At 43.4% G+C, this 15626-nt stretch overlaps 1 protein-coding gene across 4 annotated transcripts in view; it reads left to right on the top strand.

The window, feature by feature from the left end:
- The window catches only part of LOC140203249 (dynein axonemal assembly factor 8), a 164191-nt gene that overhangs the window by 124069 nt on the left and 24496 nt on the right, over positions 1–15626 (top strand). For all 4 annotated transcript variants that reach the window (XM_072269262.1, XM_072269261.1, XM_072269259.1 and 1 more), the window contains 2 exons: positions 76–271; positions 3325–3419. In XM_072269262.1, coding sequence (XP_072125363.1) covers positions 76–271; positions 3325–3419 — 291 coding nt within the window. The remainder of the gene's footprint in view (positions 1–75; positions 272–3324; positions 3420–15626) is intronic.

Here is a 15626-nt window from a genome sequence, read left to right as displayed (position 1 = left end):
ATGGACCAGTTGGGCTGGAGGGTCTGTTCTGTACTCTACAACTCTACAACTCTAACTGAACTGTGTTTCCTTCAGGACCCAGTCCTGGTGAAGTCCAGCATTGACTCCCTCATCTCTGGTCCTTTGGTCATTCTGTGTCTCCAGCGAGATAATGCGGTGAAAAAACTGCTCGACTTGCTCGGCCCTGAAGATCCTCAAGAGGCCAGGAGACTGGACCAGTTCCTTTGGCGGGGTCACTGGGGTACAGATTTGCTCCACAATGGTTTCTATGGTAAGTCACTGGTTTACCATGAACGTGTAAGGTGCAAGTTGGCTAAGATGGGTTGGAGAACATGACCTGTGAGTTTGAAAGTGCTTCAGCAGTGATAATGTTTAAGGAGTACAGGGATGAACAATAAAAAAAATTAAATCCCGTCTACCACAGACATAGCAGGGGTGACTCTACTGTGGCCAATTCAGATCCCATTAGATCAGGGGTTTGCAACTTGGGGTCCACAGACCCTTCGGATAGTGGTAGGGGTACATGGCATTAAAAAGGTTAGGAACACCTGCACTACTTCTATATGACAATAAGAGCAGAATTAGGCCAACTGGCCCACCAAGTCTGCTCCACCATTCAATCATGGCTGATCCTATTTTCTTTAATCTCCTCCTTAACTCTGGTTCCCGGCTTTCACCCCATAACCTTTGATGCCATGTCCAATCAAGAACCTATCAATCTTTGCCTTAAATACACCTAACAACCTGGCTTCCACAGCTGCCTGTGGCAACAAATTCCACAAATACACCACTCTTTGGCTAAAGAAATTTCTCCACATCTCTGTTTTGAAAGGGCGCCCCTCTATCCTGAGGCTGTGCCCCCTTGTCCTAGACTCTCCTGCCCTGGGAAATATCCTTTCCACATCTACTCTGTCCAGCCCTTTCAACATTCAAAAGGTTTCAATGAGATCCCCCTTCATCCTTCTGAATTCCAGTGAGTACAGACCCAGAGCCGTTAAATGTTCCTCGTATGATAACCCTCTCATTCCTGGAATCATCCTTGTGAACTTCCTCTGGACCCTCTCCAATGCCAGCATATCTCTTCTAAGGTGAGGGGCCCTAAACTGTTCATAATACTCAAGGTGAGGCCTCGCCAGAGCCTTATAAAGCCTCAGCATCACATCCCTGCTCTTGTATTCTAGACCTCTTGAAATGAATGCTAATATTGCATTTGCCTTCCTCACCACCGACTCAACCTGCAAGTTAACCTTCAGGGTGTACTGCACAAGGACACCCAAGTCCCTCTGCATCTCAGATTCCTGGATTTTCTCCCCATTTAGAAAATAGTCCACATATTTATTTCTCCTTCCGAAGTGCATGATCATGCATTTTCCAACATTGTATTTCATTTCCCACTTTCTTGCCGTTCTCCTAATCTGTCCAAGTCCTTCTGCATCCTACCTGTTTCCTCAACACTACCTGCCCCTTCACCTCTCTTTGTATCATCTGCAAACTTAGTAACAAAAGCATCTATTCCATCATCTAAATCATTTATATACAGCACGAAAAGAAATGGTCCGAACACCGACCCCTGCAGAACACCACTAGTCACTGGCAGCCGACCAGAAAAGGATCCTCAGTGCCTCCCACCAGTCAGCCAATACTCTAACCATGGCAGTAACTTTCCTGTAATACCATGGGCTCTTAACTTGGTAATCAGCCTCATGTGTGGCACCTTGTAAAAGGCCTTCTGAAAGTCCAAATATACAACATACGCTGCATCCCTTTTGTCTATCCTCCTTGTAATCTCCTCAAAGAATTCCAAAGGATTCGTCAGGCAAGATTTTCCCTGAAGGAAACCATGCTCCTAGTTCCAAGGAGGAAACACTTTAAAGAAGAAGCCTTTTCTCCCATGGTCCACTCTCCTCTCCTATCAGATTCCATCTTCTTCAGTCCTTCACCTTTCCCACCTATCATGTTCCAGCTTCTTAAAGGGTGAACCAGCATCGATGGGGGGAGGTGGTTGAAGGAATCGATGATATGTCAGGGCCCTTTTGCAGAGTCTCGACATTCCTTTCTCCCACAGATGCTACTTGAACCATCAAGTTCCTCAAATAGATTATTTTTGTTGCAGATTCCATATCTGCAGTCTCGTTTGTCTCCATGTTGTAGTGCAGCCATTTTGGGCAGTTTCATTTCCTTTTCTAAAGAAAGGATTTTGTGGCAATTGAGGGAGTGCAGCAGAGGGTCACAGGTTGGTCTAGACAGGGCCCTTAGGTGATCGGACAGATCTGTGGGGGACTCCAGAAGGACAAAGCTCATCTTCACTGGAATTCTGAATAGTGAGAGACTGTGTTTAAAACCATAAGCTCTTGTGGTATTGGACAGATTGGATGCAGAATGGATGTTCCAGTGTCTGCTAGTCCAGAAACAGGAATCACCTCCTAAGCATATGATTAGGCTGTTTAGCATTGACTTAAAGAGTGGAATTCTCTACCATAGAAGACAGCTGAGGCTGGATAATTCAAGAAGCATTCAGATCTTGCAGTAACAACTATGGAGGTGAAGGGAGATGGGGAGAAAGCAGGACTGGGAACTAAATTTGGATTATCATTAAGATTGATCGAAAGGCTTTCTCCAATTCCTATCTCCTGGAAAACCTGGAATAGCAGGTTGTCTTGTGAAGGAACATTGTACAGTTAGGCAGTTTATGGGACCCTGAGGGGTCTGGACCAATGGATGTGTAGAGGATGTTTCTTGTCAGAGAATTCAGAACTAAAATAATGGGTTGTCCGTTTAAGACTGATCTCAGGTGAAATTGTTATTTTTATTTATTTAGTGAAACTGCAGAAAAGAGCCCTCTGGTCTAATGAGCCACACTGCCTGGGAAGCCATCTATTTCACCCTTGCCTAGTCACAAGACAATTTACAATGACCAATTAACCAACTAACTGGTATGTCTTTGGATTGTGGGAGGAAACTAGAGCACCCAGAGGAAACCCATGCATTCACAAGGAAGAACATACGATCTCCTTATAGACAGCATCGGAATTGAACTCTGAACTTCAACGCCCCGATCAGCAATAGTGTCGCACTAACTACTAAGCTATCATGCCACCCCAAATTGGTTTTCTCTTAGAGAGCTGTGAGCCTTTGGGTGTCTCTTGCTCCAAGGGCAATGGAAGGAAGGTTGTTGAATATTCTAAAGGATCTGATAGCTACTTGCTAAACCAAAACGTGAAAGGTTACCAAATGCGACTGTGAAGTTACAGAGGGATTAGCCAAGGTTTTGTTGAACACACCCTACTCCTACTCCTAACACACACCTGCCTCTCTCTTCTGCAGCTTCCTCATCCTTTGGAAATGCAGTCCGCGATGTGAAGGCATTTTTCCCTGAAGGACTTTGCTGTGAGGAATCAGAACTGATGAAAGCTGAGAAGGTAAATGCAGACATTTCTCTACACGAGCCCATTGTGTAACATTATTGTGCTGCCTGTAACTGCATACTGTCGCTGGTGGGACTGATCTGGCTACATTGTTCTAAACTTGTAAGGTGGATTGGAAATATTTATATGTTCACATTCCCATGTTCTAGCTGCTGTGTCACCTTGGCGGAAAAGCATTTGATCTGAACGATGCTTGTGTGAGTGTGCCATGTCCTCACCCACATCTGCACCATTCAGTGGCTGTAGTAAATACAACCCCCCCACCACTGTGCCTGGCAGGGCAGAGACATGAGGAAGCTAGCTGAAACTGTTCATGGGCATAATCCTCCCACCAGCAAGGACAGATTCTAAAGGCAGTGCCCCAAGAAAATGACATCCATCATAGGACCATAAGACAAAGGAGCAGAAGTCAGCCATTCGGCCCATCGAGTCTGCTCTGTCATTTTATTATGAGCTGATCCATTCTCCCATTTAGTCCCACTCCCTCGCCTTCTCACCACAACCTTTGATGCCCTGGCTACTCAGATACCTATCAATCTCTGCCTTAAATACACCCAATGACTTGGCCTCCACTGCCGCCTGTGGCAACAAATTCCATAGATTCACCACCCTCTGGCTAAAAAAATTTCTTCGCATTTCTGTTCTGGATGGGCGCCCTTCAATCCTTAAGTCATGCCCTCTCATACTAGACTCCCCCATCATGGGAAACAACTTTGCCAGATCCACTCTGTCCATGCCCTTCAACATTCGAAATGTTTCTATGAGGTCCCCCCTCATTCTTCTAAACTCCAAGGAATACAGTCCAAGAGCGGACAAACGTTCCTCATATGTTAACCTTCTCATTCCCGGAATCATTCTTGTGAATCTTCTCTGTACCCTCTCCAACGTCAGCACATCCTTTCTTAAATAAGGAGACCAAAACTGCCCACAGTACTCCAAATGAGGTCTCACCAGCGCCTTATAGAGCCTCAACATCACATCCCTGCTCCTATATTCTATTCCTCTAGAAATGAATGCCAACATTGCAGTTGCCTTCTTCATTACTGATTCAACCTGGAGGTTAACCTTAAGGGAATCCTGTATGAGGACTCCCAAGTCCCGTTGCATCTCTGAACTTTGAATTCTTTCCCCATTTAAATAATTCATTAAGGATCCTCACTATCCTCCACATGCCCTCTTCTCATTACTACCATCAGGGAGGAGGTAGAGGAACCTGAAGTCACACACTCATGGATTCAGGAACAGCTTCTTCCCCTCTGCCAGCAGATTTCTGAATGGACAATGAACCCATGAAAAATACCTCATTATTCCTCTTTTGCAATATTTATTTATTACTGCAACATAACTTTTCTCATGTCTTTGCACTTTAGTGCTGCCACAAAACAACAAATCTCACAACATGTGTCAGTGATATTAAACCTGATTCTGATTCCAATTGAGACACAGATTCAGATACATTTATTTATCTAATATACATCAAAACACACAGTGAAATCTCTCTCTCTGATCTTATTTGTTCATTCCTCGTCTGTTAGGACATAGTAGTTCAGTGAGAGTGGCTCCAGGGACAGTGTTTTGTACTGTGTGTGGGATGTGGGAAGTCTGGGAGACATCCAGTCTCCCAAGTGAACACACCTGCACCAGATGTGCTGAGTGCAGCTCCTGAGAGAACATATTAAGGAACTGGAGCTGCAGTTCGATGACATTCGACTCATTCGGGAGAATGAGGAGGTGATAGACGGGAGCTACAGGGAGGTAGTCACCCCTAGATTGCAGGTAACAGGTGACTGGGTGACTGTCAGGAGAAGGAAGGGAAATGCACAGCCTGTGGGGAGTACACCTGTGGCTGTTCCCCTCAATAATTTAAGTTTAGATACTTTTGAGGGGGACGATCTACCGGGGAAGTCACAGTGACCGGGTCTCTGGCACCGAGTCTGGTGCTGTGGCTCAGAGAGCAGAGAGGGGAAGAGGACTGCAGTGTTGATAGGAGGTTCCTGTCAGAGGAACAGAGATGAGGTTCTGTGGTCATGATAGAGACACCTGAATAGTATGTTGCTCTCTATATCTCTAGTGCCAGGATTAGGGATGTCTCTGATCGGGTCCATGGCATCCTCAAGGGCAAGAGTGAGCAGTCTGAAGTCTTGGTACATATTGGCATCCATGACATAAGTAGACAAGGTGAGGAAGTCCTGAAGAGAGATTTTAGGGAGCCAGGTAGGAAGTCGAGAAACAGGACCTCCAGGGTAGTAGGATGATTTGGCAGGTGAATGTGTGGCTAAGGAACTGGTGCAGGGGGCAGGTACAACTTGTACAAAAAGGATGGGTTACACTTGAAGCCAAGGGTCCGACATTCTTGCGGGCAGGTTAGCATTCTTTGGGTGGGTTTCAACTCACTTGGCAGAGGGATGGGAATCGGAGTGATAGTGCTGAAGATGAAGTAGTTAGTTTACAACCAGAGGCAGTGTGTAGTGAGGCTCCTCGCAAGGAGAGGCTGACGATAGGGCAGAATTGCAGTCAACAGAATGAGTTGCAACGTAAAAGGCGGACAAAATCGAAAAGGGTGAAATCAGGGTGGAAGGTGTTATATTTGACTGTGCGCAGTATATAGAATAAGGTAGATGAGCTTGTAACATAGTTACAGATTGGCACGGATGATGTTGTCAGCTTCACTGAATAATGGCTGAAAGTGACTGTAGCTTAATGTCCAAGGATGCACATTGTATTGAAAGGACAGGCAGGAGGGCAGAGGGTGGCGTTGCTCTGTTGGTAAAAAATGAAATGAAATCATTACAAAGAGGTGACATGGGGTCGGAAGGTGTTGAATCATTGGGGATCGAGGTAAGGAACCGCAAGGTAAAAAGACCCTGATGGGAGTTATATACAGACCCACAAACAGTATAAGGATGTGGTCTAAAGATTACAACGGGAGATAGAAAATGCTTGCCAAAAGTTAAAATAGTTAGCATTGTTACAATAGTCATGGGAGATTTCAATATGCAGCTAGGTTGGGAAAATCAGGTTGGTACTGAATTCTAGTATGCCTACAAAATGGCTTTTTAGAGCAGCTCATGGTTGAACCCCTTAGAGGATCATCTATTCTGGATTGGGTGCTGTGCAAAGAACCGGAATTAATTAGAGAGCTTAAGGTGTAAGAACCCTGAGGGAAAGTGATCATAATATGATCGAATTCACCCTGAAATTTGAGAAGGAGAAGCTAAAGTCAGATAAGACCATAAGACATAGGAGCAGAATTTGGCCATTCAGCTCATCGAGTCTGCTGTGCCATTTCAACATGCTGACCTCGGATCCCACTCAATTCCATACATCTGCCTTCTCACCATACCCTTTGATGCCCTGACCTATCAGGAAACTATCAACTTCTGCCTTAAATATAACCATTGACTTGGCCTCCACCGCAGATTCCACAGATTCACCACTCTCTGGTTAAAAATATTCCTCCTTACCTCTGTTCTAAAAGATTGCCCCTCAAATTTGAGGCTGTGCCCTCTAGTTCTGGGTACCCCCACCACAGAAAACATCTTCTCCACAATCCACCCTATCTATAATCCTTTCAATGTTCAGTAGGTTTCAGTGAGATCCCTCCACGTTCTTCTAAATTCCAGTGAGCACAGGCCCAAAGCTGAACGTTAACCCCATTCACTCCCAGAATCATCCTTGTGAACCTCCTCTGGACTCTCTCCAATGACAATGAAGGAATGAATGAGTGAAATTTATTTCAGTCAGTACAAACATAACAAAAAGCATCATTTTCAACGATGATTTCATAGGACAAAATTGCAACAAAAAAACATAGATATTCTTTAAAACAGACCGAAAGGATGTCGGCTGAAGTTACAGCTTATTACACCTCCTACTTATACAACATATTTGGCATCAATCATCACATCAAAGCAAAAAAATTCATAATCTTTTAACACAAAATCCAATTCCAAGTAGCATTTATTTACGTTACTCCCATTCATTTTAAATCATGTATTTTATATTTGTTCATTAATTTATTTTTAAATAATTTTTTAAACTTGTTAAGTGTGGTGCATGTTTTTAATTTCTCACTACAACTGTTCCATAGACTCACCCCTCTGACTGAAATACGATGATTTTTTACATTTGTTCTTATCCTTTGTTTTTGAAATATACATGTTCCTCTCAAATCATGTTGACCTTCTCTCATTTTAAACAACCTTTGGATACTTTGTGGTAGCTTTCAATTTTTTACTTTATACATAATTTGTATTATTTTAAAATCTACGAAATCTCTGAATTTTAAAGTGTTTAGTTGAATAAATAGTGGATTGGTTGGCTCATAATAACTTGTCTTATTTACAATTCATATGACAACACATCCTTTCTGAGATATGGGGCCCAAAACTGTTGACAATGCTTCAAGTGAGGCCTGACTAGTGTCTTATAAAGCTTCAGCATTATCTCTTTGCTTTTATAATCTATTCCCCTTGAAATAATTGCCAACATTGCATTTGCCTCCTTTACCACAGATTCAACCTGTAAATTAACCTTCTGGGAGTCTTGCATGAGGACTCTAAAGTCCCTCTGCACCTCTGATGTTTGAACCTTCTCTCCATTTAGATAGTCCACACTTTTGTTCCTTTTACCAAAATGCATTATCATACATTTCCCAACACTGTATTCCATCTGACACTTTTTGCTATTCTTCTAATTTGTCTGTCCTGCTGAAATCGCATTGTTTCCTCAGCACTACCTACCCCTCCACCGATCTTGGTACCATCCGCAAACTTTGCAACAAAGCCATCAATTCCATTATCTAAATCATTGACAAACAATGTGAAAAGTAGCGGTCCCAATACTGACCCCCGAGGAACACCACTAGTCACTGGCAGCCAACCAGAAGAGGCCTCCTTCATTCCCATTTGCTGCCTCCTGCCTCTCAGCCATCTTCAATCCATGCCAGTATCTTTCCTGTAACCCCATAGGATTTTAGCTTGTTAAGCAGCCTCATATGTGGCACCTTATCAAACGCCTTCTGGAAATCCAAGTAAATGACATCCACTGCCTCTCCTTTGTCAACCCTGCTTGATACTTCCTCAAAGAACACAACAGATTTGTCAGGTAAGATTTTCCTTTACAGAAGCCATACTGATTTTGATTTATTTTATCACTAAGTACACCGAAACCTCATCCATAATATTAAACTCCAGCACTTTCCCAACCACTGTTAGATTAACTGGTGTATAAGTTCCTTTCTTTTGCCTTCCTCCCTTCCTCCCTTCCTAAAGAATAGAGTGATATTTGCAATTTTCCAGTTCTCCGGGACCATGCCAGAATCAAGTGATTCTTGAAAGACCATGACCAATGCATCTGTTATTTCTTCAGCAACCTCTCTCAGGACTCTAGGACAGGGGTCCCCAACCTTTTTCGCACCACGGACCGGTTTAATATTGGCAATATTCTTGCGGATCGGCCGACCGGGCGGGAGGTGGGGTAGGGTTGCCAACGGACAAGAGTAGCGTCAAACAAGTTGAGTTTACCCCGAGAAAGACTACAATGACCATGAAGCCTTGCGCGGGCACCAGTGTGCATGCATGACCTGCCTATTTTTCTTCTCTCCCCTCCTTCTACGAATCGTTTTCAGCGATTCTGTTCGGGGGAGGCGGGGAGTGTTAATCACGGCCGGAATATCGGTGATAAGTGGCTAATAGACTCAATTTCGTATCTAAAAGGGTTTATCTAACGAATTTAATATTAAACACACAGCGCATATTTTCCTCGCATGAATATAGCGATAAGTCAATTATCAGGGGAGGACAGGGGGGCTTGAAATACGTGTTGAACGAACTCCCAGTAGAAGTGGCAGAAGCAGGTTCGGTATTATCATTTAAAGTTAAATTGGATAGGTGTAGAGACAGGAAAGGAATGGAGGGTTATGGGCTGAGTGCAGGTCGGTGGGACTAGGTGAGAGTAGCGTTCGGCACGGACTAGAAGGGCAGAGATGGCCTGTTTCCATGCTGTAATTGTTATATGGTTATATAAGTCAATAGCATAATATTTTAAGTAACATTTGGATATTAAACACACAGCGCATATTTTCCCCGTATGAACATACAAAATCATTGCAACGCACCAATATCGCTGAATCGGTGGGAGCCCTGGGCTTGTTTCCCTGCAACAAGATGGCCCCATCGAGGGGTGATGGGAGACAGCGATACTCAAATGGGTTCCTTATGTCCAGTCTATTCCGCAATTTAGTTTTCGTTACATTCAACGCAGAAAACTCTGCTTCGCAGAAAAATGCTGAAAATGAAAGCAATGTTTTCATGCTTTCGTGGCTATCTCAGGATATTCGCCCTTGACTTTGATCCAGAATGCCGGCAGAGATGTTATGTCAAACATACTTTTCAGCCCGCCGTCATTTACAAGCTCGAGGAGTTGATCTCCTTCCTGCGCTGACATGGACGATGCGCGGGTAATGACATCGTGTGCGTTCAAGCTCAACAGTGGGTGTGACAGGGAATGAGGAAAGGTGCAGCTGACTCATATCGCCAAATCATATCGTTTCCTTGCGGCCCAGTAGCACATGCTTTGCAGCTTGGCACCGGTCCGCGGCCCGGTGGTTGGGGACCGCTGCTCTCGGATATAGTCCATCTGGTCCTGGTAACTTATCCACCTGTATGATAACCTATGACTACGCGCATTTAAATACAGCACCTTCAATTCTGTATTCTTCCTCCTTTTTTGAATTTTGTCTCTGTGGTACAAGTTAACTCTTTGACCTGTCTGCATATGTACCCAATGATTGGCTTGTCCTTCCTTACGTTCATGTTACATCCATCATCTACTTGTAAACCCGTTGGCTCATCCTCAGCTCCATCATACTGGTTCCCATCCTCCTGCCATATTAGTTTGAGCCACTCCCAACAGCTCTAGTAAACCTGCCTGCAAAGATATTGGTCCCCTCATATATTTAAGTGCAACCCGTCTTTTTGTACAGGTTACACCTGCCCCAGATGAGGGCACAATTATCCAGAAATCTGAATCCGTGTCCCCTGCTCCAATTCTTCATGAATTTATCTGCCACCTCATTCTATTCCTATCCGCGCTGCCGCGTGGCACAGGCCGCAATTCCAAGATTGCTACCCTTGAGGTCCTGCTTCTCAGCTTCCTTCCTAACTCCCTATATTCTTTTCTCAGGATCTCCTCCGTTTTTTTTCCTATGTCTTTGGTACCAATATGTACCATGGCTTCTGGCCTGCCTTTTTGGGATATTGTGGATGCGTTCAGAAACTTCACCGACCCTGGCCCCTGGGAGGCAAACTACCATCCATGTTTCCCTTTTGCATCCAGATGATCACCTATCTTCTTCCTCATGTGCCTTGCGTGGCGATCATGGCTCTCCACATCGAACAATCCCTCGCAGCGTCAATGACATCTCACACACTTAGATCCGTTAGTTCTTTCACAGTGTTCATATATTTTCTTCCTTGCCTTCCTCTTCCGTGTTTCCCAGGCATACGGCCTTGTAATGTAAAGCATTCTATTTCTCCCTTTCTGATGACATGTCCCAGGAATTTAAGTTTCCTCTCATTTAATGTTCTCATTAAAGATCTTTTTGTATGGACACGTTGGAGTACTGTCTCATTAGTTACCCTATCTCTATATGATATTTTCAGCGTTCTTCTAAGAAACCACATTTCTGTTGCTTCTCAGTTTCTTTGGAGTTCTGGTGTTATAGTCCATGTTTCGGAAGCATACAGCAAGATTGACCAGATGTAACATTTTAGTAGCCTAAGCCTTGTTGTCATAGAAATGTGTCTGCTGGTAAAAATGGGTTTCGTTTTTTGGAAGTTGGTTTTGGCAATGGCAATTCTTCTTTTTATTTCTACTTTACTTCTAGCATCTTGTGATATAGAGCTACCAAGGTAATTAAAGCTTTTTTTTTGTTTAAATCTCTTGGTTACTGATGTACAATTGGCAGTTGGGAGTATCCTGCTGTTTTGATATTACCATACACTTGGTTTTTTCACAGTTGATGGTTAGAACAAAATCTGCATTTGTTTGTACTACTTTGTCTAGGAGGATATGTAGGTCTTCTGCAGCACTTGCTATTAGGATGGTATCGTCTGCATATCTTATACTGTTGATGTTAACACCTCCAATTTTTATCCCATCTAGGTCTTCTATTTCTCTGAGAATCATTTCACTATAGATATTAAATAATTCCGGTGAGGCAACACATCCCTGTCTAACTCCTCTTTGAATTTTAGTCCAACTGCTTATATTATCATCAATTTTTACCACCGTCGTTTGATTCCAAGATAAACTTTGAAGCAGTTGTTGGTCCCTTCTGTCAATGTTTAGTTTAGTGAGAATTTGAAATAATTTTTCATGTTGCACTTTGTCGAATGCTTTAGTGAAAGCAATAAACCATAAAAAGACATCATTTTGATATTCAATTGCCCTTTCTGAAAGCATTCGTAGTATGAAAATTGCGTTCCTAGTTCTTCTATCCTCAATAAACCCATATTGCAGTTTAGAAGTTTCTGGTTTTAATTTGTTTTTAATTCGACTCAGAACAATTCTCAACAAAATCTTTATTATGTGACTCATAAGACTGATTGTTCTATAATTTTCACAGTCAATAGTTCCAGGAATTTTTGCAGAGTTATAAATACTGATTTCAAGAGATCGTCAGGCAATACACCAGACTCTTATATACCATTAAGCAATTCAAAAAAAAATCTATGCCCAGATCTTCTAGAGCTTGTATCATTTCCACCAAAATTTCATCAGGTCCAGTGGCTTTACCATGTTTCATGCTTTTCATTGCTTTAGTTATTTCTTCTTTGCTAATAGGTGGGCCAGAATTAGGGTGTTTAATATCTGGGGGTTTCCCTGTATTATCTTCAAAAAGCTGCTCTATATACTGAATCCACCTCTCACATACTTTATCTAGATCTGTTAGTATGGATCCGTCTGCTAATCTTATGCATCCTGTAGAGGAGGTTTTCTTAATTCCAGTAATTTCCTTAATTTTCTATCACCTATCAGTCCCCCTAAATATAGAGTCCCTTATTACTGCTTCCATCCTCCTCATTTCCCTACTTTCTGAGCCACAGGGCCAGACTCTGTGTCAGAGGAGTACTTATTGTTGAGGGGGATGGCCACAGGGGTGCTCTCCACTCTCCTTTCCCTCTCCTGACAGTCTCCTGCAGCTTTGGGGTGACTACCTGCCTGTAGCTCCTGTCTACCACTGCTTCACTTTCCTTACCAAGCCAAAGGTCATCGAGCTGCAGCTCAATGCACCTGGCACAGATGTGGCCATCAGGGAGGCTGGAAGTCTCCTGGAAATCCCACATCTGACACCCAGAACAGAACACTGGCTATGTAGACATGCCCCCATTCTCTAATTCAGAAAAAAAGAAATAAGAAAAATGGAATGAATTTGCCTACTTACCTTACCTCAGCCTGTTCTCGCCGAAGCCCTGTTGAGCCAAAGCCTTCCTATTCTGATTCAGACTACTCTGACAATGACATCTCCCATGATGACCACTCTGCTAGGCGATACCTCTCTTTTACAGAGACTGTTTTTAAAGCTCTTTGCCCGACCTGCACGGGAATACTTCTGTTGTTTGTGTGCAGTACTCCACAAGATATGTACATCTCAAAGAGGAAGAATTATTCTTTTTTTTGGTGTGTGCGTGCGTCTGTGCGTGTGCGATGATGGCAGAGCGATGTCTTTTTCATGCCTTTACAAGGCTCAGAAGAATTATTCTAAAGGCAAGATGACACAACTGTGGCTAACAAAAGCCAAAGAGAAGAGCAAAAATTAGTGGGAAGTTAGAGGATTGGAAAGCAATTGAAGGCAACTGCAAAGTCATTAAGAATGTACCTTCTTTTACCTTCTTAATACAACAGTAAGTTAGCCAATAATATTAAAGAGGATACCGAAAGTTTCTTCAAATACATGAAGTGAAAGAGGCAGAAGGAAGGAAATTATAGGCCAGTTAGTCTGACCTCACTGGTTGGGAAAATGTTGGATTCGATTGTTAAGGATGTGCTTTCGGGGTACTTAGAGGCACATGGTTAAATAGGTATAGGTCCCCAAGGGAAAATCTTGCCTGACAAATCTGTTGGAATTCTTTGAGAAATAACAAACAGGATAGATAAAGGAGAATCAGTTGATGTTGTGTATTTGGATCTTCAAAAGGTGCCACAGATGAGGCTGCTTTGCAAACTACAAGCCCATGGTATTACAGGAAAGATTCTAGCAGCTGATTGGCAGGAGGGAGTGAGTGGGAATAAAGGGAGCCTTTTCTAGTTGGCTGCCAGTAACTAGTGGTGTTCCACAAGGGTCTGTGTTGGGATCGAAGCTTAAGCGAATGGGCAAAGAAGTGGCAGGTGGAATACATTGTTGGGAAGTATATGGCCATGCACTTTGGTAGAAGAAATGAAAGGGTTGACTATTTTCTAAATGGGGAGAAAATACAAAAAAACCGAGGTACAAAGGGACTTTGGAGTACTTGTGCAGGATTTCCTGAAGGTTACTTTGCAGGTTGAGTCTGTAATGAGGAAAGCAAATGCAATGTAAGCATTCACTTCAAGTGCACTAGAATATAAAAGCAAGGATATAATGTTGAGGCTTAATAAAGCACTTGTGAGAATGTGCTGAAATTGGAGAGGATTCAAAGCAGAAAGAATGGCTTGTCATATGAAAAGCGTTTGATGGCTGTGGGCCAGTATTCACTCGAACTCAGAAGATTGAGTGGTGACCTCATTGAAACCTATTGGATATTGAAAGGCCTTGAATAGTGGATGTGGAGAGTTTGTTTCTTATGGTGGGAGAGTCTCAGACCAGAAGACACAGCCTTAGAATAGAGGGCCATCTTTTTAGAATGGAGATGAGGAGGAATTTGTTTAGCCAGAGAGTGGTGAATCTATGGAACTCATTGCCACAGGCAGCTGTGGAGGCCAAGTCTTTACATATATTTAAGGCAGAGATAGCTTCTCGATTGGTCAGGGCATGAAGGGATATAGAAACATAGAAACATAGAAAATAGGTGCAGGAGTAGGCCATTCGGCCCTTCGAGCCTGCACCACCATTTATTTTGATCATGGCTGATCATCCAACTCAGAACCCTGCACCAGCCTTCCCTCCATACCCCCTGATCCCTTTAGCCACAAGGGCCATATCTAACTCCCTCTTAAATATAGCCAATGAACTGGCCTCAACTGTTTCCTGTGGCAGAGAATTCCACAGATTCACCACTCTCTGTATGAAGAAGTTTTTCCTAATCTCAGTCCTAAAAGGCTTCCCCTTTGTCCTCAAACTGTGACCCCTCGTTCTGGACTTCCCCAACATCGGGAACAATCTTCCTGCATCTAGCCTGTCCAATCCCTTTAGGATTTTATACGTTTCAATCAGATCCCCCCTCAATCTTCTAAATTCCAATGAGTACAAGCCCAGTTCATCCAGTCTTTCTTCATATGAAAGTCCTGCCATCCCAGGAATCAATCTGGTGAACCTTCTTTGTACTCCCTCTATGGCAAGGATGTCTTTCCTCAGATTAGGGGACCAAAACTGCACACAATACTCCAGGTGTGGTCTCACCAAGGCCTTGTACAACTGCAGTAGTACCTCCCTGCTCCTGTACTCGAATCCTCTCGCTATAAATGCCAGCATACCATTCACCTTATGGAGAGAAGGTAGGAGATTGGGGCTGAGAGGGAAAATGGATCAGTCATGATGGAATGGCGGAGCAGACTCGATCGGCCAAATGGCCTGATTCTGCTCCTGTATCTTATGGTCTTTTGGTTTGTGTTAACAACTAACACATCTAGGGATGTGCTGGGGGCAGCCCACAAGTGTCACCACGTAGTACATCCACAATGTTCAGCAGAACAACACAGAACACAACAAAACCTAGCAACAGCAAAACAAGCCCCATTCCCTCCTCCCCACCCTCACACGAACAGTCCGCCAGGCCTCCTGTCATAAACACAAACACAGATAAGGTGAATTCTGTCTCTCAGAGTTCACAGATCTCTGGAAGTCTCTATCTCAAAGGGCAGAAGAAATGAGAGTCTTTGAATATTTTGAATGCAGAGGAGGACAGACTGTTGATAAGTGAGGGGGTGAAAGATTACGGTGGGTAGGAGGGAATATGGAGATGAGATAACAATCTGTGACACTGGAAAGTGAACATTTAC

The sequence above is a fragment of the Mobula birostris genome, chromosome 9 (genome assembly GCF_030028105.1).
Source record: "Mobula birostris isolate sMobBir1 chromosome 9, sMobBir1.hap1, whole genome shotgun sequence".
Classification (NCBI taxonomy): domain Eukaryota; kingdom Metazoa; phylum Chordata; class Chondrichthyes; order Myliobatiformes; family Myliobatidae; genus Mobula; species Mobula birostris.
The sequence above is the reverse complement of the archived record's forward strand: the minus strand, read 5'-3'. Positions and strand labels throughout refer to the sequence as shown.